The sequence below is a fragment of the Aulonocara stuartgranti genome (genome assembly GCF_965226115.1).
Source record: "Aulonocara stuartgranti genome assembly, chromosome: 7".
Taxonomy (NCBI): domain Eukaryota; kingdom Metazoa; phylum Chordata; class Actinopteri; order Cichliformes; family Cichlidae; genus Aulonocara; species Aulonocara stuartgranti.
This window is the reverse complement of record NC_138945.1, coordinates 34,767,983-34,792,192: the sequence shown is the minus strand read 5'-3', so window position 1 is coordinate 34,792,192 and position 24,210 is coordinate 34,767,983. Positions and strand designations below refer to the sequence as shown.

At 42.7% G+C, this 24,210-nt stretch overlaps 2 protein-coding genes across 2 annotated transcripts in view; one reads left to right on the top strand and one right to left on the bottom strand.

Moving 5' to 3' along the window:
- Window positions 1–2,960, top strand: part of tprn (taperin) — a 31,178-nt gene extending 28,218 nt beyond the window's left edge. Inside the window, exon 4 of the mRNA XM_082542641.1 lies at window positions 454–2,960. Coding sequence (XP_082398767.1) covers window positions 454–516 — 63 coding nt within the window. The 3' untranslated portion in view covers window positions 517–2,960. The remainder of the gene's footprint in view (window positions 1–453) is intronic.
- Window positions 2,961–5,699: 2,739 nt separating this feature from the next.
- Window positions 5,700–9,365, bottom strand: ssna1 (Sjogren syndrome nuclear autoantigen 1). The gene is made up of 3 exons (XM_082541622.1): window positions 9,077–9,365; window positions 6,816–7,015; window positions 5,700–5,934 (listed from the first exon to the last, which is right to left on the bottom strand). The coding sequence occupies exons 1-3, from the start codon at window positions 9,126–9,128 to the stop codon at window positions 5,842–5,844; spliced, it is 345 nt and encodes a 114-aa protein (XP_082397748.1). The 5' UTR covers window positions 9,129–9,365; the 3' UTR covers window positions 5,700–5,841.
- Between the last annotated feature and the right edge of the window lie 14,845 nt (window positions 9,366–24,210).

The following is a 24,210-nucleotide window of genomic DNA, read 5'->3' as shown; positions in this document are numbered from 1 at the left end:
GGTCTCAGTTACACTTTTTCAATTTGTCTGCAAACATTTGAAGATAAGAAGCAAACTACTGGTAATCACAGCAACCTGCTAGCAAACAAAGCAATCGCATGCAAGATTTCAGTGTGACCAACTTCATTCTAGTGATTGCAGCAACCTCCAGCGACCACATGTCAACCAGTTGGGGAATAGATCTGCTCATCTTGCAACCAAACTCATCTCTAGTGCCTAATATAGTCATTTTAGGCACTGAGGCCCCGCCCACCTGCTGTTCCAGCCTTATGTCTGTAAAGGGGCAGCCAATCAGAAGAAAGGTGACTTAAAAGTAGAGGACAGAAGGTGAACTGAGGGGCTGCACCAAAACTCATATAGTAGTTTGATTCTTTCTATTCTTTCTTTATTGTAGGGTATCTTAGATTACATAACTTTATCTAATTCAAAGTATTTCTTTCTCTTTTCTCTCAGCTCACGCCGGCGGACAGCTCCTCCCTCACAGACTACAGCAGTGAGCCCGCTCTTTACTTCTGATCTGCCTGACCAATCAGCTGTACAGTAGCATCGCAGCATCTCACCCGTGGGACCAGACTGCCTCCACCTCGACACTCCAGCCGACTATAAGCACATCTTCCTGACCAGACAGGAAACATGGGTGTTTTATTTTTGTTTTTCTGGCTGATTTCCTGCCACGGCACCGCCACACGCCACGTTACCAGCTGCGCATTGGAGCTGCCGGGTGGCTGGCGTTCAATGCCCACCTTCTTTCTGAAGCTGAAGCAACAAATCTTAAAAAGAAAAGAAGAAGGAAAAAAAAAAAAAAAAGCAGCTGGGCTGTCTTTCCCAACCCGTGATCCTCTAACAGACAGTTGATCTGTCAGCGTCCAGAATCTTCCTCCTTGCCACGCTGTAGAAGTTTTTGCTGCTTTCGAGGTTCAAATTTAGCTTCAGGTTTTATTTTATTTTATTCTTTTTGGAGGATGTCGACGAGGGAAGGAGCCGACAGAGTTCAGTGTTATCGTGGAAGCGTGTCATTACAGCAGATTGGCGGCAGATACACATAAAAATGGTGAAAGGGTGCCACAAATGCATTTCTTTGTTCTCTTTTTTTTTTCTTTTTTTATCCGCATGTTTTGATTTGAGTCCAGCACTTCTGTTGGTTCTGTCTTACTGTAAAGCTTCTCTATGCCTTTTTTTTTTTTTTTGTTAGGTTTTGTATATTTTCTGGCAGACTATGTACTGATTGAAGCTGCTGGATTTTTTTTTTTTTTTTTGGCAAGCAAACTTCAACACGCTTCACTTCTTCATGTGACGAGGGAGGAAACATATGCACCCCACGCCCCGGGATCAGTAGCACCTCTCATTCCTTATTAAATGCTTGATAAAGTGACCTTGGCCAACAATGTCTGTATGTCCGTATTGCTGAAATCACGTGTCCGTATATCTGCTCTGGAAAGCTGGTAGACCTCCCGATGCCTTTCCTCAGCTCTTTGTGTATTTATTCCTGCTTAACGTTGAAGTTTGCATGTCTGAAATCTGCTTTTTTTGAGGGGGGGGGTCGTTTTGTTTGTTTTTGGTTTTTTGTACAGATGTTTGCTGGTGAGGGCTCCGAAAGATCCCCGCCAGACCAGTCGGACCTCATCTACTTTCACATTCCACAGGGAAAGAAGGCGGTCCACTTTGAAGGCAACAGTGATTGTGATTGATCATTAAAAGAAAAAGAAAAAAAGGCGTTTTGTGAGAAAGAATGAAAGTGTGTCTGTGTGTGTCTGTCTTTTTTTTTTTTTTTTTATTATTCATATTTTTATATGCTCATAATGCCAACTGATTAAAGAGTTCCTGTAAAGGCCTCGCATCCACTCTTCGGCCAGTATTGTTGTACTGTCTCCACTGGGATTCATCTCTTCTGCTTATTATTTCATGTATTTTTTTACATTTTATTTCTCCAATCAGATGCAATTTGTTTCTTTGCCGTCAGGAGCTTTGTCTTTCTCTCTGATGGATTTACAACTTATGTTTCGTCCGGGAGTCTTGGTTGATAGATGTCTTTGCACTGTCATGCTTTTAGCTTTGTTTTGCACCTCATGAGGAAGTAAGAGTGGGCTGTAGAGGAAATGTGCACTTAAAAGAATGAGAAGCCTACAGACTGGTGACAAATTAGAGGAGAAGGTTAAAAGCGTCTCAATGACGTGCCTCCAAAACACGATGATGTCATCTAACACGTTGGAGACTGTAGCACTTGATTCTTAATGATGTCATCCTCATTAATCCATTCAGTGACATCCCACCTGTTTCCTTTCAAGATCGGGGAAGGGCATTATCATCCTGTAAGAGACCACTTCCATCAACCATGCCAGCAAAATTGCCCCCTGAGGGCATATATGGGGTTAAAGGGTTCAGGCTTTTCCTTTAATTTGTCACCAACCTAAATTTGGTTGAAGAGTTACATTTCAAAGAAAAGCCTGACTTAAGTCTAAGTCAGGGTTTTGATTGGGGTGGACTGATATATCAGTTTAGATTGCACTGATTGATATTTAGATATTCTGAAAGAAAAAAGGTGGGGATAATCTGTGCATTTCTAATTTCAATCCCATGTCTCAGTCGGCATGAATGAATTAAAATTTGAAATGAAACTCTTCAGCCACACACAGTTGAATGCATCGCGATGAATGCCATGACCACTTTGTTTTCTTTTGCCACTCTAGTCTTACGATTGTTTGGCCTTGTCACTGTGACCAAAAACAGCAGCCCGAAGTGCAGTTTCGCCACACAGGTCCACAGGGACTTCATCTTTGTCCGCCTACAAAATCTCTCCAACCCCCTGCTGGTGTACACCGATTTGAAAGAACCACGAACTTTGGATGTTTACTTCATGCGCTCAATGTGACTGCTCAGCACTGCTTCTGTTTCAGAAGACTGAATGTAATTTTTTTTTCAATAAATTTCCTGTGGTATGATTATCAGCTTACCAGAAAACATCACATTGAACAGTGAGCCCTGTTATTGTTTCTCCAAACTTTAGCATGGCTGGATTTGACCTTCAATACATTTCTCTGAAAAGGTCTCAAACTGGCAAAAAGTTAGTAATAATGAACACATTTCCATCTATTGCAGTATACATTTTACTTGGTCTGGTTCAAAATAGCTGGACTTTCTTTGTGTTATGTGGCTTGACAAAGCCTCAATTCCCAATCAAGCGATAAAAGCTTTCACAACAGCAGTTATCAGCTTCCTTTATTAGTCCAAGCTTTCTGCTTCAGCCTGTGTGCGCACTCACGTACAAGGAGGCATTGGACACACTTTGGCTTTCATTCTGCACAAAATCAATCAATTGAGCATATCCTGCTAATATTTTAGATATGAAAAGAGAGAAAACTTACAAAAAGACCCAGAAGTCTTCCCTGGTGCTGCTTAGTCAAGAGAGCCTTTCTGCAGAAAATCATTTAAACATTAAAGGGTACTCGGCCTGATGAAGTAATAGAAGAGGAAATCAGTTTTTTCCATCACCAACCAAATCTGTGCAAATTCCTGCTAGAAGAAAATGCACAGTTTGTGCTGCTGTAACTTGAAAGCAGAGCTTCATTCAGTGGTAGTGGTAATATGGCACTCACAAGATTGAAGGTATAAAATATATGAACTTGGAATACAGATCACCTTTAAATTTAGTTTACCAGATATAGTTTAAGCCTAGTTCAAGAGCAAAAAGCCAAATTTAGCCCATTGAACCTCCATGCCAGGGAAATAAAGCCTAAAAGTGAATCAGTAAATTCTGAAATCAAAACTCGTGAGGTTGGCTGCTCTGGATTGGGTTATGTGTCTGGCTTTTGTTACTAAAAGAAAGCCACCTCTGAAAACACTAAAAACTACGCTGGATTATACCTTGCTAACCCAATAATCTCTCCAATACACTCGACAATTCCCTGTCACTTGTAGCTGTGCAAACACAATCTGCAGAAACTCGACTACGGTGCGTCTCATGATCAAAGACAACAGATAATCAAGGATCACCTCAGAAAAAGCGAGGACCACTGATTGAAACTTGTTGTTCACTGTGGTGTTTACAGAGTGCTCTATCATATGAGAGGAAATGAATGAAAACTGCTTGAAACACAAAAATCTTGGGTATGTAAACGAAAACACCAAAAAAATGTTAAGTATGCTTGATTTGTAGGCATGGATATAAATCCTCCAAACACACTGATTAAAGGAGACCCATAATGCTCATTTCCATATTCTTATTTGTGGACCCTACCAGAATAGCTGTGCATGATAGAGAGGTTAAAGTAATTCTTAGTCTGAAATGAGCTGATTTAACTGCAGCTTACTTCTGATTGGCTGCCCCTCACAAGCAACCACAGGTGGGAGGGGCCTCTGTGCTCGAGATGACCATACTAGTGATATCCATGCTTTCTGATATCAAATAGAACCAAGAGTAGAAAAAACTGCTAGAAACTGAATGTTTTAAACAAACTTTTGTCTCTCAGAGTTTATGACCATAAAAGCATTGCGGGTCCCCTTTAACTGAGCCCTGCTTGGACCTCCTTTGGAATTGTGGCTAATGGTCACATGACACACCTGTGGATCCATCAACCTGTGGTAACTGCTGCCTCTGTTGACCAAAACCCACTCTGCGGTACTCTTTTTGCTCTCTCTGTGAACTGAAGGACCAAACTGTGGGCAAACTTCACTGATCTCGTCTTAAATGGCACCAGCAAGAACTTTTCTGATGGCCAGAGACGCAACACTCAACTTTAGCGCTTCTGAAGTGTACACACCGACTCTTGCCGCAGTGTCCCAACTCCGTCTTTGTCTATGCCCGATGCAAAATGAGCAGTTTGTGTTGGTCACTCTGTAGCAACACTGTGGTAGAAAGCTTGCTCATCTTTTACTTTCCACCCTCCTCTCGTCTGTAAATCTACATCGCAGCAGATGTGCTTACTGTAAAGTTATTGTCAATGATTTGGGCAAGTGAAAAAAAAAAAGTGATGTCATACTTGTACAAATGAAAGCTCAATAAATAGAAGACTTGAAGAAATGCGAGTGCTCTAGCCTTTCTTGTCTATGAATTAAACTATGCGCCAAGTATGACTTCTACGCATATGGGTTACTTTATTATTTGGGAATGTCTGATGGGGAAAAAATAAGCTTAAATCCCTTAAAAAACAAAACCTGTTAGAAATCTCAGTTCTAATAAGTCTAAAGTGGTGGATGAACCACATGGGAACAAACATTTTTATACACAACAAAACAAGGACATTAATCTAGAACACAAATAGGAAAAAAAAACCTCAGTGGGTAGAAGCAGCCCTTTTGGAGCCATGCAAACAGAATAAAGGTGACAAAAGGTGCACTAAAGAGGCGACAGCGTCCCCCAAAAGAAGAGGAATTGTTTGGTGAACTGAGTAGAAACCATCGCGCTCTCCTCAACTTGCACAGGTAGTCTTCCTCCCCTCACCCCAACTGGTCATGGCAGAGTGTTGAAGAGATCCCAGGAGTCACCACTCTACTTGACACTGGCATTCACCAACAATATGCTTTCCCAAAATACCAATTGACCCACTGCCAAACCCATCACGTGTCATACGGTGTGAAGTCTGCCACAGCATCTCCAGACTCTGCTGGTGGTCTCTGGAGAATGCCAATTAAGCTGAATGAGAACTATGCCTATGCCTCTCACTCAACAAGCAAAACAAACAAATTGGAGTTTTAACACAAAGAAAATGTTAGGAAATACATTTATTGAATCCAGAAACTTACAACAAAGGTTTAAATATATTAAAAATTAGTCCAAAGTGGGGAATAAACTGCCTCAGAAGCCACAGTCAGGTGAGGTCAGGTGCACAGTTTTGCTCCTCGCCTTCAGTGCTCCGTCCTCCGAGGCTCCGTGGCTTTACTGAGGTTTCCTGCCTCCTGCTTTAGGACGCTCAGGAGAGACTGGGAGCTCTCCAATATCTGCAGGAGTAAAAACAAAACAACATGAACTAACTTGTGCAGAAACTCAGAGGAAGTGTGGGGTGCACTTTAGAAGCAATTAAAGAAGGGGTCCAGGCTTGGCCAATTTGTTGCTTTTTAATCAGAGCAGCTCAGGAGTGTTTGTTTACAGTGATTAAGTGAGAGCACAAAGGGAGTTCAGCATCAGCAGGTGGGATCTTACTGACATCCAGTACAGCAGCCAAAAGCTTCTGTGGCCATACCCAACTTTTAATTAGTTCTTGAATCAACGCTTGAGACAGAGCTTTTCTGGTTGATGCAGACAGTCCAACAAACAGCTATTGTTTTAACACCTTATAACCACTGATCCATTACTCATGCACTAATAAAGGTATCCCACCCCCGCCTCTCCTTCCTCCGAACGTCTGCAGCTGGTATTACCCAGCAAACTTGGGTGAGAAGCAGTTGTGGTATGAGGCTGTTGTGCCAAAAATTACTTGCTATTTTGAGTTAGAAATAACATTTCTGTCACAAGGTAGAAGCAGCCATGGTGTGACTACATAAGATCCTTTATATTACAAAGACCCTACAATCAGATGACCTATCAGCAAGCACTTGGCAACAGTGGGAAGGAAAAACTCCCTATTAACAGGAAGAAACCTCCGTATAATGCAGAATAATATATAATACAGAACATCAATCAACATGGAAATTCTTGCTGGGTTTGCTGTTATGCAGAGCTCCGTTTGTTCTCCATTCGCCATGCACCTGTTATGTGATATTGATTAACTTTGCAGAAGAGCCACATGAATTTAAATTTTTTTAAATTTTGCCTTTATAAATACCTGTGTAAACAAAAACTCAGCATATGAAAACCACTGCAGGCTCGGTCATTGACACACCTTGGTGTATGCAGCCTCCGTCTCGGCGATGGTGCGGTCGAAGGTGGCGCGTGCGGCGAGTCTCTGCGTCAGGCTCTCGTTGACTCGGCTCAGCTTCTCCGAGAGGACACGGATGTCGTGCTGCAGCCGCTCCTTTTCCTCTTCCTCCTGCTTGATCTGTCGGTTCAGCTCATCCCGCTTCGAGCAAAGCTCCTCAATACCTGATCGAGAGGGAAAGGTGGGATTAAACTAGAGCCTCAGTAGATCTCCTCGGGACTCAGACAGATGATTTCTGCCATAATTACGCAGCCCAAACACAGACATGGATACAGTAAACTAGGGGTGGGCGATATAAACGATATACAATAGAAACTGTATAAATTTGGCCAATGATAGAGATTTTGACTATACCGCTCTATCGCTCGTTGATGATGTCATCAAGCTGCGCCTGTTTTGGTCGAAAGCATTGCAGCAGCTAAAACCATTATCATCTGCAAATTATGGCGGGCCACAGTCATAGCAAAGAGATGAAGCACTTTTGAAATAAGGGGAAAGCCAAAAACTGCGCTTCCTCCACTTCCGTAACATCGATTCATTAATGTTGAATTCTCTCGCAGCGGCTCTATCCCCATGTTGTTGCAGTATATTAATGACAAACCTCGTATTGTGGATGAATAATCTCAGTTGTTCTCCTGACTGAAGTTTGGCCCGTGTATAGCATCCTGCTATGTGATTGCATTTGTCCCTGACCACCAGAATCCCTCACGTTAACTTTTATCGAGTGGAAAAAAGTTGGCGTTCATCCTCCAGCTTCACTGTGCTAATGTTATGCTAACATAGCTGTGTCGCTAGCAGTCACGTAGCACAACATTATATACCAGGTAGTCCAACTTCAGTACCCCTGCAAACGCCACTGCTGTTTAGTTTTCTGTCTTCATTTATGTTGGAAGTGGTAGCAGAGCTGTACGTTTGAATTAGTTTCAAAAATCTCTCAGTCAGAACATGGTATGTCATGTTTAGGTGGAAACTAGCGAGCTAACTTCCTGTTAACTTCTAACTCCGTTAAATTTAATAAATTCTGTTTTCATGGATGTAAAACTTAATTGTTACACCCGATAAAGCAGAAACGCTGATGATTTAATTAAAGATGAAAGGATTTAGACCGTTTTTAACTCTTAGTGTTTGTTTGACTTTGGGACCTGAAGCAGACGGAGTTTTGGACCCAGATTACTCCGCGAAGCTCCTCACGACTGCAGCTGTAATGCTCTGACAATCCATCAAGCAGTGCAGCTTACCAAAGTTGTACTAAAACATTTTTTAACAGATTTCTGCACGCCCAAATCGGTTCAAGGTCAGTAAGCACAACCAGAATTCATACATAAGGCACACTCAATTTTTGAGAAAATTAAAGGATTTTAAGTGTGCCTTATAGTATGGAAAATACGTTATATCGAAGAAAAGAATATATCGTGATATATATCGTTACCGCACATGCTTCAAATTATATCGCGATATGAATTTACTGGTCTTAATTTTCATTTGAGTGAGTGAAATGGTTTAGCCACTTGGACTAAAAAAGTAGGATTAGTGCTTCCCTAATTCCAGCAGACCAGAAACAGATTAACCAACACCTGACATGTGACAAGCTTCAGCTTCACTGGTCTTTTATCTTCTAAAACTTTTGAGAGAAGAAGAAAAAGTGTCAAATTGACTGCTGCAAGCACTCAGAGCTGATACCTGTTAACGCCATTTGCGCCAGTGTGGAGCGCAAAGGGTTAAAGGTGATCTGAGGAGGTTAATCAGATTATTAGGCGAGGTGCAGAATCACAGGTTAACCTCTCAAAAAAAAGGACTTTTATCGGTTTTAGACAAAATTACAGGCAGCAAACTTTCTTTAACACAAGGGTATTAACATTGCAAGCTGGGACCAGAACACTGGCTCCCCAAAGAATCCACTCCGGCCGCAGAATAGCTCATTAAAATAAACCCAATATGACAAGACAAGCCATCTGAATAAAAATGCTACAAAACACACATAAGGAGAACACAATAGAATTTAACACAATAAGTAAACCCGAGTATTGTTCTCTGGTGACAGTGCAGGCTACAATATGCTTGGTCTACATATTCTCTTGCGAAATTAAAGCGCAATAGTCATTTACTAGGCAAATATGCTTAATTTATATATTAACCAGTAAGTATACTACAATTTAAATTTAAGCCGCTAACACTGTTATGCTAATCAGTCCAATGTGTTATTGACAGTAAATAGGCTCACTCACATTTGACCAGCTCGTTGTTGTAGGTCTGCAGAGCCGCAGCTTGTTGGGTCATGTCGGATTTTAGGTCAACCTTCACCGGATTATATCTGACTTTAAACGCGAGGTACTCGGTCGGCTAGCTCGTCATCTATCCCTAGGAGCTAAACAAGCCGGGGTGGACCAAATATTCAGCACTGTTTATTCAGCAAACCTCCTTGAAAAGCAGAGCCCGTACATGGCGGGTTTCCCAGACAACTCAAACCCAGGAGGAACTACCGGACACCCAACCAGAGGCGATAACTTGGAAGAGAGTCTACTTCCTGTTAAAAACATTGTGTAGAAATGAACTGGAGTTTAGAAGGTTGCCAGCAGATGGCGCACACGACCAAGACCTCAGATAATAGGAGTAATTATAACGAAACGGCTAAAGCAATCGTTTGCAAATGCTTCTACATAAACAGCCAAAATGTTATTTTACTTTTGTTCTCCAAGGCAATAATAATGAATTCGAAATTATATAATATCGACTCGTTACCAGAACCATCTCATGAGCGCCCCCTATCAAACCAGAAGTCGATAGAGCGAGAGTTCTTATATTAAGAGATATCTGACCTTCTTCTCCACTGTGTTTAACACCGATAATGTCCGGCTTGCGCCCTCTGGCGGACAACAAAACCTACTGTTAAATTAAGTTGCTGTTGAGAGTTACTGTTTACCATTTAACCACAGGTATCCTCAATTTCCCATGCATATATTAGATGCAGTTCAACTGGACTAATGCCTAAAGACGGTTAGCTGTGCCTCATATTAGTTTTACTAGAGAGACATTCAGTACTAGAACAATCCAGAGTACACATCTGGAGAAAGTAAACATATTGGCTGCTGTCAGTGCTACCCACAGCCTCCAAGTAGATATACCTATGGTATCAATTTCAAAATACTGCATCACCTGAAGTGATCACACTTACAAGATTTTCATAAAACTTGACCTTGAGTAGATCTTTGGTATCAATTTGCAGCTGCTATGTCATCTAGTTCTCAAGTTATCGGATTCACGTTGTTTGGGAGATTCCTCAGCGGCTGCTGCTGAGAGAGAAGCTATATTACTGAGCACATGACAGACAAGAAGCAGTATGTGAGGGTGTCCAGTACTCTGTCTGATTGGTGCAGTACAGGAAAAGAAAAAAAAATTCCTCCATAGCCATGTGCGAGACTGATAAAGTCAGAAAATGATTACTTAAAGTTATTGCTGCTAAAGGTGGTCCTACAAGTCACTGAATCAGTGTGTTTTTCACACACTGCTTCTGCATTTTAGGCTTTATTAAATAAATTATGACATGTTGTAACATTTCTCATGTTACTGTTCAACTCAGGTTTTATTTTAATAATTTTAGATTTGCAGTTTGCCTACTGGTCTGGAATTGGGGTGGATGACGCTGTCATGTACCTGTTGCAGCAATCCCTCTCTCACCTAGAGCAGGCGGGGAACGCTGTGAGGATCATGTTTTTTGACTTCTCCAGTGCTTTCAACACCAACCAGCCTACACTAGGGAAGCTGGAGGGAACCAGAGTGGGCAAACAGCTGACTGCATGGACCACTGACTACTTAACCAACATACCACAGAATGTGAGGCTTCATGACTGTTGTCCGACGTGGTAATCTGCAGCACGCAGGGCGCCACAGGGCACGGTTCTCTCACCCTTCTTGTTCAGACTGTATACTTCTGACTTCTGTTATAATTCAGACCATTGCCACCTACAAAAGTTCTCAGATGATATAGCCATCATTAGATGCGTATCAGACGGAAATGATCAGAAATACAGGAGGGTCATCAGTGACTTTGTTGGCTGGTGTGAGACCAATGCTCTCCAAATCAACGCTAGGCAGCGCCTGTATGACCTACGACAACTGAGGAAGTTCAGGGTCTCTCCAAAGATCCTCAGGATTTTCTATACAGGCGCTGTGGAGAGCATCCTCACACAGAACATGACATCGTGGTTCGGGAACAGCTGTGTGAAGGACCAAAAAGCTCTCCAGAGAGTGATCCGTACAGCAGAACGCTGCTGCAGGATTGCTCTCCCCCCGTTTCAGGACACCTACACCAGGAGATGCCGGACTAGAGCAGCGCAGATACTGAAGGACCCGTCCCATCCTGGCAACAAACTGTTCCAACTTCTGCAATCTGGTAGAAGGTTCTGCATCATCCGGGCAAGGACAGAGAGACTCAAGAGGAGCTTCTATCCCCAAGCCATCCGTGCCCTAAACACACACACCCGCCCTCTCACATCATCTATAATTGACTGAGACAGGACTCTTCCAGACACTAAACCAGAGCACAATGTACATTTCAATTCCTTTAATTTTAAATATGTTTATATTGTCTATCCTGTAAAATAGTCAGATGTCTATTCATATTAATGTACAGAATTCACCTGCTTGCTGCTACTACTGCACATTCACCCAGTGTATATACTATATGTGTATATATATATATATATATATATATATATATATATATATATATATATATATATAATGTTCTTCCTCTACACCCCCCCCAATTTTTGCACATGTCGAGGAGCGTGTCAGGCTACATTTCACTGTGTGTTATACTTGTATAACTATGCATGTGACAAATAATAATAAAGAACCTAGAACCTAGCAAGATAAAGGAGATGGTCATAGACTTCAGGAGGAAGTCATCCCCTACAACACTGGTGAACATCCAGGGAAAAGACATTGAGATAGTGGACTCATACAAGTACCCGGGTGATAACCTCAACAATAAACTGGACTGGACTACAAATACAGTACAGACAGCCTGTATAAAAAGGGCCAGAGTCGACTCCATCTGCTGAGGAGACTGAGGTCCTTTGCAGTACTCTGTTAAGGACATTTTATGACACTGTGGTAGTATCCACCTTTTTCTACGCAGTGGCCTGCTGGGGGAGTGGATGCACAAACAGGGACAGGAGGAGAAGGATTGGCAAACTGGTGCGGAGCTCTAGCTGTGTGCTGGGATGTCCTCTGGAGTCTGTGGAGGTGATGGGCGGGAGGAGGATGTTAGTAAAGGTGACATCCATCATGAACAACCCACATCACCCTTTGCATGAGTCTGGGAGTGCGCTGAGCAGCTCCTTTAGTCAGAGACTGAAACACCGTCACTGCAGGAAGGAGCGCTTTCGCAGATCATTCATCCCAACAGCAGTTAGACTCTATAACTCCTCCTCATGATGTCATGAGTCACTTGGACATTGTGGTCATCCATTGGTCATCCACGGTTACCACCTCATGCATAATGCATCTTATATATGTATGAACGTGTGCATGTATTTGTGTATGTATATGTATAAATGTACAGTCAAGTCCATAAATATTGGGACATCGACACAATTCTAAGATTTTTGGCTCTATACACCATTACAATGGATTTCAAATGAAACAAACAAGATGTGCTTTAACTGCATACTGTCAGCTTTTATTTGAGGGTATTTACAGCGGGCGATCGTGGCTCAAGAGTTGGGAGTTCGCCTTGTAATCGGAAGGTTTGCCGGTTCGAGCCCCGGCTTGGACAGTCTTGGTCGTTGTGTCCTTGGGCAAGACACTTCACCCGTTGCCTACTGGTGGTGGTCAGAGAGCCCGGTGGCGCCAGTGTCCGGCAGCCTCGCCTCTGTCAGTGCGCCCCAGGGCAGCTGTGGCTACAACGTAGCTTGCCATCACCAGTGTGTGAATGGGTGGATGACTGGATATGTAAAGCGCTTTGGGGTCCTTAGGGACTAGTAAAGCGCTATATAAATACAGGCCATTTACCATTTACCATCCAAATCAGGTTAACGGTGTAGGAATTACAACAGTTTGCATATGTGTCTCCCATTTGTTAAGGGACAACTGGCTTCTCAGCTGTTCCATGGCCATGTGTGTGTTATTCCCTTATTATCCCAATTACAATGAGCAGATAAAAGGTCCAGAGCTCATTTCAAGTGAGCTATTTGCATTTGGAATCTTTTGCTGTCAACTGCCAAGATGAGATCCAAAGAGCTATCAGTGAAGTAAGCCATCATTAGGCTGAAAAAACAAAATGCATCAGAGAGATAGCAAAAAGATCAGGCGTAGCCAAAACAACTGTTTGGAACATTCTCAAAAAGAAGGGAATGCACCAGTGAGCTCAGCAACACCAAAAGACCCGGAAGACCATGGAAAACAACTGTGGTGGATGACCGAAGAATCCATTCCCTGGTGAGGAAAACACCCCTCACAACAGTTGGCCTGATCAAGAACACTCTTCAAGAGGAAAGTGTATGTGTGTCAAAGTCAACAATCAAGAGAAGACTCCAGCAGTATGAACACAGAGCGTTCACCACAAGATGTAAACTTTTGGTGAGCCCCAAAACAGGAAGGCCAGATTAGAGTTTGACAAACGACATCTAAAAAAGCCGTCACAGTTCTGGAACAACATCCTATGGACAGATGAGACAAAATCAACTTGTACCAGAGTGATGGGAAGAGAAGAGTATGGAGAAGGAAAGGAACTGCTGATGATCCTAAGCATACCACCTCATCAGTGAAGCATGGTGGTGGAAGTGTCATGGCGTGGGCATGTATGGCTGCCAGTGGAAGTGGTTCTCTTGTATTTATTGATGATGTGACTGCTGACAAAAGCAGCACGATGAATTCTGAAGTGTTCCAGGCAATATTTTCTGCTCATATTCAGCCAAATGCTTCAGAACTCATTGGACGGCGCTTCACAGTGCAGATGGACAGTGACCCAAAGCATACTGCAAAAGCAACCAAAGAGTTTTTGAAGGGAAAGAAGTGGACTGCTTTGCAATGGCCAAGTCAATCACCTGACCTGAATCCGATTGAGCATGCATTTCACTTGCTGAAGACAAAACTGAAGGGAAAATGCCCCAAGAACAAGCAGGAACTGAAGTAGAGGCCTGGCAGAGCATCACTAGGGATGAAACCCAGCGTCTGGTGATGTCTATGTGTTCCAGACTTCAGGCTATAATTGACTGCAAAGAATTTGCAACCAAGTATTAAAAAGTGAAAGTTTGATTTACGGTTCTTATTCTGTCCCATTACTTTTGGTCCCTTAACAAGTGGGAGACACATATGCAAAATGCCAAATTCCTACACAGTTCACCTGATGTGGATGTAAATACCCTCAAATAAAAGCTGACAGTCTGCAGTTAAAGCACATCTTGTTCATTTCATTTGAAATCCATTGTGGTGGTGTATAGAGCCAAAAATGTTAGAATTGTGTTGATGTCCCAATATTTATGGACCTGACTGTATATTTAGTGTGTATGGATGTATGTGTATTTGTATTTCTTAACTTTATATTCTTGGTATACTCTTTGCATTCGTCTGCTATTGGTACCTGAGCTGTGGTAATGCAAATTTCCCCACCGTGGGATCAATAAAGTCTTATCTTATCTGATTTTTTTAAAGTTTTAAATTAGCTTTGCAACTTTTTGAATAAAATTTCTGACTTTGCTCTCATAAGTTTGAGGGCTTTTCTTGTATTTTATCTTATTGACAGTTTTTCCTTATACATTTTTCATTTTGTCCTTCTTTGCCCCTTATTTTGTCCTTCGTAGCCTCTAAAAGTCAAATAAGATAACCTTTATTAGTCCCACACATGGGAAAATACAGTGTTGTCAGAAAAAGAGAATTGCACTTAGTGTTATTGCACATGGGTGGATGTTTGGTCAGCTGCAAAGTCTTTGTTGTGGAGTCTGACAGCAGTAGCAAGGAAAGTCCATGTTACTACAGAAACCTTTCAAAAGCAGAATGTTTAATAAGCACGATTTTACGCTTTACGTACGTTTTATTCCAAGAAATCTGCAACTTTTTCCTTGTTTTCCCCAATTTTAGTAAATTTGCCATTTTTCCTAGTAAATGTGTGACTTTGTATTGTAATTCTGTCTTTGTTAATTCCATCCATCCATCTTATTCCGCTTTATCCAGGGCCGGGTCGCGGGGGCAGCAGCCTAAGCAGAGAAACCCGGACCTCCCTCTCCCCAGCCACCTCCTCTAGCTTATCCGGGGGGACTCGGCCAGCCGAGAGATATCTCTCCAGCTTGTCCTGGATCTGCCCCCAGGGCCTTCTCCCTAATTTGTTCATTTATTTTCTAAATTTTTGTTCTAAATTTTGGTAACCTTTTCCATTTTTTCTTTGTAAATATTTAATTTAAAAATTTAGTTCTAAATTTGCAAAAAAATGTTTTTGTTCTCCTCAGAAATTTGAGAGCCTTTTCTTGTACATTTCCAAATTTTGTTCTAGGAAATTTGACATTTTTCCCCATAAACTGATCGACTTGCCCTTGTTTGCTCCTCATTTTGTCCTTCGGAGCCGTTGATACCCTGTCTTAGTACAGAAGCTCTTCAAAAGCAGCCTTCAGGTGTGGCTTTTTTAACTTAGTGCGCGCATCAATAAGTGTGACGTAATTCCACGGTGGGCGGAGTTTACGTCCAGGCACCATGGCTTCGGTTGGGACCGAGGTGAGTGTGTGAGCTTTTTCTGCGCCAAGCTTGTTTTCCTTTTGCCCTGTTTTCCGCTCCACGGAAAATATGTTTTGTCCCGACCGGTGGACCAGCCCCCTGTGAGCGGCCGAGCCGCCGGTGTCGAACTGTCGGTACGCGTCAAATTGGCCGCTGCCAGCCTTGGAGTCTTTTGCTTTTGTGCTGGACCGGAGGGCAACTGAATGTGCAGGAAGATGCTGCGCCCCGGAAAATGAATACTCTGTGCAGGCACGTTGTTCGCTTTGTGCCGGGGTCTGATTATACATGGTCCCGGGTTGTGTCACTGTCCTGCCTGTGTCCAGCTTTAGCGGTTCAAAATAAACCACATACACACCTTAAACTTGCATTTTTAGCCAATATTCTCAAAGTTCTTGCTGCACTGTTTGTCTCCGGCTCACTGGTGGCTAATTTGTACACTGTTTTGTAGCTAGCTGTTAGCAGCGATGCTAGCTAACAACAGAATGCTCACTTTTAAATTACTAAAAAAAACCCGGATTCCAGCGATTGTCCTCTTTACACCGATCGGTCTCGATTTATTCCCCAACAGTGCGGTTAAACGCTCGACTGATAATGCTATCTCCACGGTGGTGTGCTGTAACTGATGCAGTCAAATGAAGCCAGCACTGGCAGAGCTGCAACAGCCTCCCATTGCATACATATGGCGCCAGATCCGGATTCACCTTTTCACTCATTATTTCTCTTTTTTAACCTTTCAATTATGATTTGAATTATTCGTCGATTGAAGGCTGATCTGTGTTGGATATTGTCACGGCTCTCAGTGTTGCTGGCTGTTTTGTAGGTGCATTGATTTGATTTGCTTTTACAGGAAGGTTTTAATGGTGAAGGTGGATCATTTCAGCTGATCGGCATGTGCAAAGCTGCCACAGCTTCAGTCTCTGGTGCTTCATTTCTTTTTAGTAGATATGGCAAATATGGTATGCTTGCTTTGTTCGGCAGAGGTCGCTCCAACAGTGCTGAGAGTATCTCGGGGTGTAGCAGAGAAAGGTGTAGGGCATTGAGCTGTTGAGCTACTTCCGTTTACGCTCATATCTGGTGTGTGAGTGTGTTTGTTATTTGATGCATTTGCCCTCAATGGGCCACTTCACCTGTTTTAAAAAGGAGGAAAATGAGGAAATATGCGTGCCAATCTCATGGTTTTAAGCTGATAATTTCAGGCACCATGTTGGAGTACAGTCGGTGGAATTGGAAGGCTTTATTTTTCATGTGATAGAAATGATATGAATGAAATGTTGGACCTTTCATTTTAAAAATTAAAAGACACATTGGTTATCAGATTGGTTATTAACAGGCAACCTGAGTGAATGTTTGAATAAATGAATGCTAAAAGGTAAATCCCTGAAAAAATATATTTCTTCTACTTCACCCCCTCAGAACCAAAGTAAATCAATTTTACACCCACTTCAATAGTCACAATCTAAACCCAGAATTGTGTTTTTATCACCAACTTTAAGCATTATCCCTGTTTGAGTTTCAAACCTGCTCCAGTTTATTGTGGGACTATAATTTACATGTTTGTGAGACCAACAGGGTCTGTGTGGTTCCCTGTGATATAAATTTTATCATCAGATGGTGAGTGTAGTGTGAGGGTTCGTGCAAATGGCTAGGGCTGGGCCATATTATACCGTTCACGGTAATACCGGTATAATGTTAGGCAACGATAGGAAAATGAAATATCGCGATAGAATGGGAGTAAAACGCGCATGTGCAGTGCCTTTGTTTTCATACGCACATGGCCGATTGTTGAGTGAAACAGATGAACCAGAATTGGTTTGTAAAAATGGTGCAACTTCAGTGATGTGGAACTGGTTTGGTGTTTGTCCGTCAGATACACAACAAAGCACATTTTTTTGCAGAACATGCAAGCGGCCGTTGTTATTGTCATATTTGTCGGACTAAGATGCTCTTAAATCTGGGAGTAATCTGGGTCCTAAACTCCGTATGCTTCAGGTCAAACAACACTGCAGCATCACTTAGAGTTAAAAACTGTCTAAATTCTTTCATCTTTAATAAAACGATCAGCATTGCTGCTTTACCAGGTGTAACTATAAAGTTTAACTTCCAGGCATCCATGAAAACAAAAGTTATTACATTTAACGGAGTTAGAAGTTAGCAGGAAGCTAGCGGAAGTTAGCTCGCTAGTTTCGCTAGTTACCTAAGCATGATATTGCATGTTCTGACTGAGAGATTTCTGAAAAAAATCAAACGTACAGCTCTGCTATCACTTCCAACATAAATGAAGACAGGAAACTAAACAGCAGTGACGTTTGTAGGGTTACTGAAGTTGGGCTAGCTAGTATATAATGATGTGCTACGTGATCGCTAGCGACACAGCTATGTTAGCATAACATAAACAGTGAAGCTGGAGGACGAACACTAACACTTTTCCACTTATAAAAGTTAACGTGAAGGTTCTTCATGGTTAGAGACAAATGCAATCGCATGGCAGGATACTGTAAACGGACCAAACTTCAGTCAGGAGAACAACTGAGATAATCCATCCACAATACGAGGTTAGTCATTAATATACTGCAACAACATGGGAATAGAGCAGCTGCCAGAGAATTTAACATTAATGAATCAATGGTACAGAAGTGGAGGAAGCAAGAAGAATGAGTTTAATAAAGTTTGATTTATCTGACTGCTTTGTTTCGCTTAATGTGCCTTATAATCCCGTGCACCTTATGGTGCGAAAAATACGTACTGCACACTGCAGTTTAATGTTGCAAAGCACCTCTTTTTAACTTCAGTGGATATTATACATGGTTATGCTCAGGATATGTCAGCCCATTTCTACTGGAAATGCCTTTTGGTTAAACTTTCAGCAAGGAATTTGCATTTGCACTGTTACATTTTTATAAAGCTTTAATGTACATAAAAACCAGCTTCTTGTTTAAGTGAAAATAAATGGAAGGTTGTCTTTTTGCGCTAGTAATGTTGTGGAGTTGTATTTTGTCTCGCATCAATTATATCGTCGGTTATATCGTTATCGCAAATTTTCAAATATATATCGTGATAAATATTTTTGGCCATATCGCCCTGCTCTACAAATGGCTAGCTTTTTGTTTTTGTTTGTTTTTTGCAACCACATGCACTTGTCCACAAATTTACATGATGGACCATAAACTACACATACGGTCCAAGCAGTAGACTTTAGGTGGACTTAGAGCTGGGCGATATAAGATTTTTTCATATCACGATATGTTTTTTTTTTTCATTTCAGGCGATAACGATATATATCGCGATATAAGCCAGATAACTATATTTGTAAGATTTAAATGTGCCGTTGCTCACAAGTAAAATGTGAAATAATCAGCAGCTTGTTTTGATTTAAATATTTATTTCCCATAATAAGTTCAACAGGGTAGATGTACTTAAGGAACATGAGACTTTTTCAGATAAATAAAGGCAAATATTGCAAACTACACAAAAGGCAGCCGCTAAAGCGTTTAAGTTTCAAAATAGAACAAACAAAACAGACTACTAAATTGTCAATTCCACTTAGAAACAAAATATTATTTTTCTAAAAAATAAATCTTAGTTTGTTTTACAGAAGAACAGACAAAATTGACTAACTTTTGTCAATATCAAATAAACTGAGAACTAAAAGGAAATTCTCAATCTCTCCTTGTTGTATAGCTTAGCTTTTCTAACAGTTTTAACAGTTACTTTAGTCTGACAAAAGCCGAATGACGAATTAGCGCTTCCAGTCAGAGATTGAGCATGCACCGGTTTATTGTATTTCCAGACTTGCTTTCAGCACAATTTACAGTGCGCACTGCTCTGTTTTTGTCAGACTTGAAATAGCCGAAATACCTTCACACTACGGAACTTCTATGGCTCTTCCGTTCGACAATCTCTCCGGCATTGGAACCATCATCTGTTTTCTCTTCGGTAACCTTCGGTCATGCTCTCGGTTGATTTTTCTCTAGTCAGCACACTCATTTCCTCCATTACCCGGGTGGCACTGCGGCTGGCTGCTTGCCAAACAAATACACATGTGCGGCTTGGCACTTGTGCTGTACGTAACAAGTCACGTCACGTGACGCTGCGGCTGTGATTGGTTTGGCTCTGCGCTACTTAATTTGGATTGGCTGCTCCTTTCTTTCGTTCGTTCTTTTTTTTTTTTTTTTAAAGAGGACAAGAGCGGTGAGGTCTATCGCGATAGTTTAACTTTTCTATCGAGAAAAAGTTATTTCGCAATACATATCGTTATCGTTCTATCGCCCAGCTCTAGGTGGACTTTAAAGCCATACAATAAGGAGGACTACTTGGCTGTTGGGTTTCTGTGTCTACATCATGGTATAAGTGTGGAATTAGTATCCATAGCATAGAGTAAATAGTCACCGAAACGTCACGTCTCGTGGTTCAAGCCACGCTTTGTTTCATTTGGGCTTGTTGTGCACTGCTAAGTTTATGTAAACTAGCGTAGTTGGATTGAAGACATGAGTGTTAGATAATTCAAATTCAAATTTTATTTGTCACACACACAACCATACACAGTATGACATGGGGGTGAAATGCTTGTAGCTGTACAATGCCCGACCATTAAATGACAGAAGAAAAGTTTTACAATATTTACAATTTACAGTTTACTACAAAATTTTACAAATTAACTTAGGAATTTACAGTAAAGAATGTGCAAATAGCAGAAGAGATTATAAAGATAAGGATTATAAATTATAGGAATTATAGGATTATAGGAAATGTGTGGTAGTGCGTGTGGTGACGTGTGTGAGAGTCCAGTCTTATAGTGACGTGTTTGGGAGAGTCCAGTCCTACACCTGGTTCAGGCCCCGAATAGCCTGGGGGAAGAAGCTCCTCCTCATTCTCTCTGTTTTGGCCTTAAGGGAGCGGAAGCGCGTCGCAGACCTCAACAGTGAGAAGAGTCCATTGTTGGGATGGGAGAGGTCCATCATAATCTTCCTAGCTTTGGACTTGCACCGCTTGGTGTAGATGGACAGCAGGTCAGGGAGCTCTGATTGAATGATGCGTTCTGCCGAGCGCACCACCCTTTGCAGATCTCGTCTGTCCTGCTTGGTGCTGTTCCCAAACCAGGTGCAGATGTTTGCCGTCAGGACGCTCTCGATGGTGCAGGAGTAGAAGTTCTTGAGCACCTTCAGTGGCAGATGGAAGTCTCTAAGTCTTCTGAGGAAGAAGAGACGCTGACGGGCTTTCTTAACCAGGGTGTTGATGTGACAGGACCATGACAGGTCCTGAGTGATGTGGACACCCAGGTATCGGAAACTGTCCACTCTCTCCACTGGCGTGCCACTGATGATGAGGGGTTTGTAATTCCTCGCCTGCTTTGTAGTGAAGTTCACGATCAGCTCCTTAGTCTTGCTGATGTTTAGGAGGAGGTTATTCTCCTGACACCAGGTCTCCAGGTTCCTAATCTCCTCCAGGTAGGCCGTCTCGATGTTGTCGGAGATCAGGCCCACAACAGCAGTGTCGTCAGCAAACTTGACAATGGAGGTGGTGTCGGATGTGGCTACACAGTCATAAGTGTACAGTGAGTACAGCAGGGGGCTTAAAACACAGCCCTGAGGCACTCCAGTGCTGAGTGAGATGGAGGGGGAGACTTGTTTTCCCACCCTCACTGATTGGGGTCTGTCTGTGAGGAAGTTGAGGATCCACTGACACAGTGATGAGCTGAGTCCTAGATCCGTCAACTTGGTGAAAAGCTTAGAGGGAATTATTGTGTTGAATGCTGAACTGTAGTCCACGAACAGCATCCTAACATAATTCCCTCTGCCAGTGTCCAGGTGACTCAGGGATGTGTGGAGCAGGTGAGATATGGCATCGTCTGTGGAACGATTAGTCCGGTAAGCAAACTGAAGTGAGTCGATGGTGGCAGGAAGTGAAGAAGTGATGTGATCTCTCATCAGTCTTTCAAAACACTTCATCACAATTGAAGTCAGTGCTACTGGACGGTTGTAGCATCCCCGGTTGAAAAGATGGTCTCTCAAACTGATGGTTCACAATCCTTTTATTAAACAGCCGTGTATGTGAACACACCGTAAGAGCTACAACATACAGAATAAAAGACTATTAGTAAATCAAACAGTGTGTTACCTTTAACCTTTTGACTTATTCATTAATCACAAATTAATTCTCCTTACCTTACATAACAAATAACACTAAAACTTGTAAATTATTGCATATAACAGGGAAATCGTTGCATTGCTGCCTAAACATGACGAGGTACGTTAGCGCCCTCTAGTGGGTGAAAACTTAGCCTTTATGCTTAGTAGCGGTCAGCAGCTATATGCTCCGTAAAACAACAAAATACATATCTACAGGACAAACTTTGTTACAAACCTTGTTCCCTCATCAACCAGGTGCTAAGAAACTGCTTTCGACTCAGTGTTGCACCTTAATAGCCGTTCTTTTTCCCATTCCCGTCCATTAACCATAGAGCACACCTTCTCTCTGTGCATTAAAACGCGCGCTTCTGCCATATGGTTTACGCCACTTGATTTACGGCACCTTGTCGCTCTGTGACTTTCAAAATAAAAGCATTCACTCCAACAATATAATAGCCACTCATAAGTTTACAAAACACTTTACCAAATATTAATGAGGTCATTTACAACGGTAGTCATTGTGGCAAGCGGGCTGTTGTTTCTTTGGAACAGGGACAATAATGGACTGTTTGAAGCACGTGGGAACCACAGCTTGGGCCAGGGAGAGGTTGAAGATCTCCGTGAACACCGGTGCTAGTTGATCAGCGCAGGCTCTAAGGACCCGGCCAGGGATTGCATCTGGTCCTGCTGCCTTCCTGGTGTTCACCCTCCTGAAGGTGTTCCTCACAGCATGCTCTGTGATGACGAATGCATCTTCTTCACTGGTGCACTCCGAGCGCGCGCAGCCGTTTGTTGTTTTAATTGCTGCGGCGTCGAAGCGAGCATAAAACGTGTTCAGCTCATCAGCCAGTGAAACATCTGCATTCATCATTGAAGAAGCTGGTCATTTATAGTCCGTTATAGTCCGCAGTCCTTTCCACAGGCTCCTAGAGTCGCACTGTCGTAGCTGTTGACTCTAGTTTTTCCCCGTAGCTCCGCTTTGCCTTTCGGACCGCGCTGCGCACGTTGTAGGATGCAGCCTTGTATAGGTCCATATTACCGGAGACAAGCCCTTCATTATAGGCAGCGGTGCGTGATCTCAGAGCGTCGCGGATGTTTTTATCCACCCACGGCTTCTGGTTGGGAAACGTTCGGATGATAGTTCTTTCTGCTGTGTCGTCCGCTAGTTTCCCGATAAATCCCACAACCGCTTCCGTAAACATGTTGATGTCATCAGATGTGCCGAAACATGTCCCAGTCTGCGTCATCCAGTGCGTCCTGCAGCGCGGCCACCAATTGGTCCGTCCAGCGAGCGACCTCCCTCCTGATTGGTGGTTGCTGCTTTAGCCTTTGTTTGTAAGCAGGCATGAGGAAGATGGCGGAATGGTCCGATTTTCCAAATGCCGGCAGGGGCTGAGCCTTGTAACAGTTCTTGAACAGGGTGTAGCAGTGGTCTAATGTCCTCGTGCCCCGGGTGGGGCAGTTGATGTGCTGGTGAAGGTTGTGAAATGTCCGTTTGAGATTCACTCTGTTAAAATCTCTCATAACAATGAGTGCGGCATCTTGGTGAAGTGTTTGTTGATGTGTGAGAGCCTCATGTAGCTCACATAAGGCAGTGTCCGAGTCCGCGTGAGGCGGAATGTAAACAGTGCAGGCAATGACCGCAGTGAATTCCCGAGGGAGATAGAAAGGGCGACACTTAACGATCAAAAGCTCCAGATTGGGCGAGCAAGAGCGTGTGAGTGGGGAGATGTTTGTGCTGTCGCACCATCTGTTGTTCACCATCAAACATACTCCACCACCTCTTTTCTTCCCCGACTCCATTGTCCTGTCCATGCGGTAAACCGAAAAGAACCCCGTCGGCTGCACGGCGTGGTCTGGTATCGCTGGGTTCAGCCAAGTCTCGGTGAAGCAGAGGAGGTTGCAGTCCCGAATGTCTCTCTGGAACTTGATTCTGGCTCTCAGGTCATCAAGCTTGTTCTCGATGGATTGAACATTGGCTAGCAGGATACTGGGCATGGGTGCGCGGTGTGCGCGAGCCTGTAGCCTGTTCCTGATGCCGGCTCTTTTACCTCGAGGCCGTCGCTTAGGGTCGCGTCCTTTGTTCTCTCTCAGGATCTCCTTTGGCCAGGTTGGGTCCGGAGTTAAACATGGTGAAATGTTCTTGTATTGCAGACCAATAGAAACCAAAGTGTCTCTACTGTAGCGGATTTGTGTGTTTTGCATGATGCCCATGCAAGATTATCGCAGATATAGCAAAAAGTGACGAAAAACTGCAAAAAGTGGAGAAGTTAGGGCAGAGCATCCAGCATGGCAGCCGACCTCACCGGCGCCAGATAATTATATTGATACAGCGATATTAAAAACGGTGATAGTGTTGTGGTGACACCTCTGTGTGTGGCACAGCCAATTTGGGGGCCATAATGTGCTCTAAATATTATCTGAAAATTCAAAGGAGAAAACTTGAAACATTGATGGTCTGGTATTGCCTTGCCCAACAGATCACTGGTCAAAACATGTTATAACATCTAAAAGATTATTTATTT

What these genes read in the sequence shown, in the direction of transcription:
- ssna1 (XM_082541622.1), bottom strand. Translation starts at nt 9,128, where the DNA reads ATGACCCAACAAGCTGCGGCTCTGCAGACCTACAACAACGAGCTGGTC. An exon ending in CAACAACGAGCTGGTCAAAT is followed by an intron (nt 7,016 to 9,076) that starts GTGAGTGAGCCT and finishes CCTCTCGATCAG; the next exon opens with GTATTGAGGAGCTTTGCTCG. An exon ending in CGGAGGCTGCATACACCAAG is followed by an intron (nt 5,935 to 6,815) that starts GTGTGTCAATGA and finishes TTACTCCTGCAG; the next exon opens with ATATTGGAGAGCTCCCAGTC.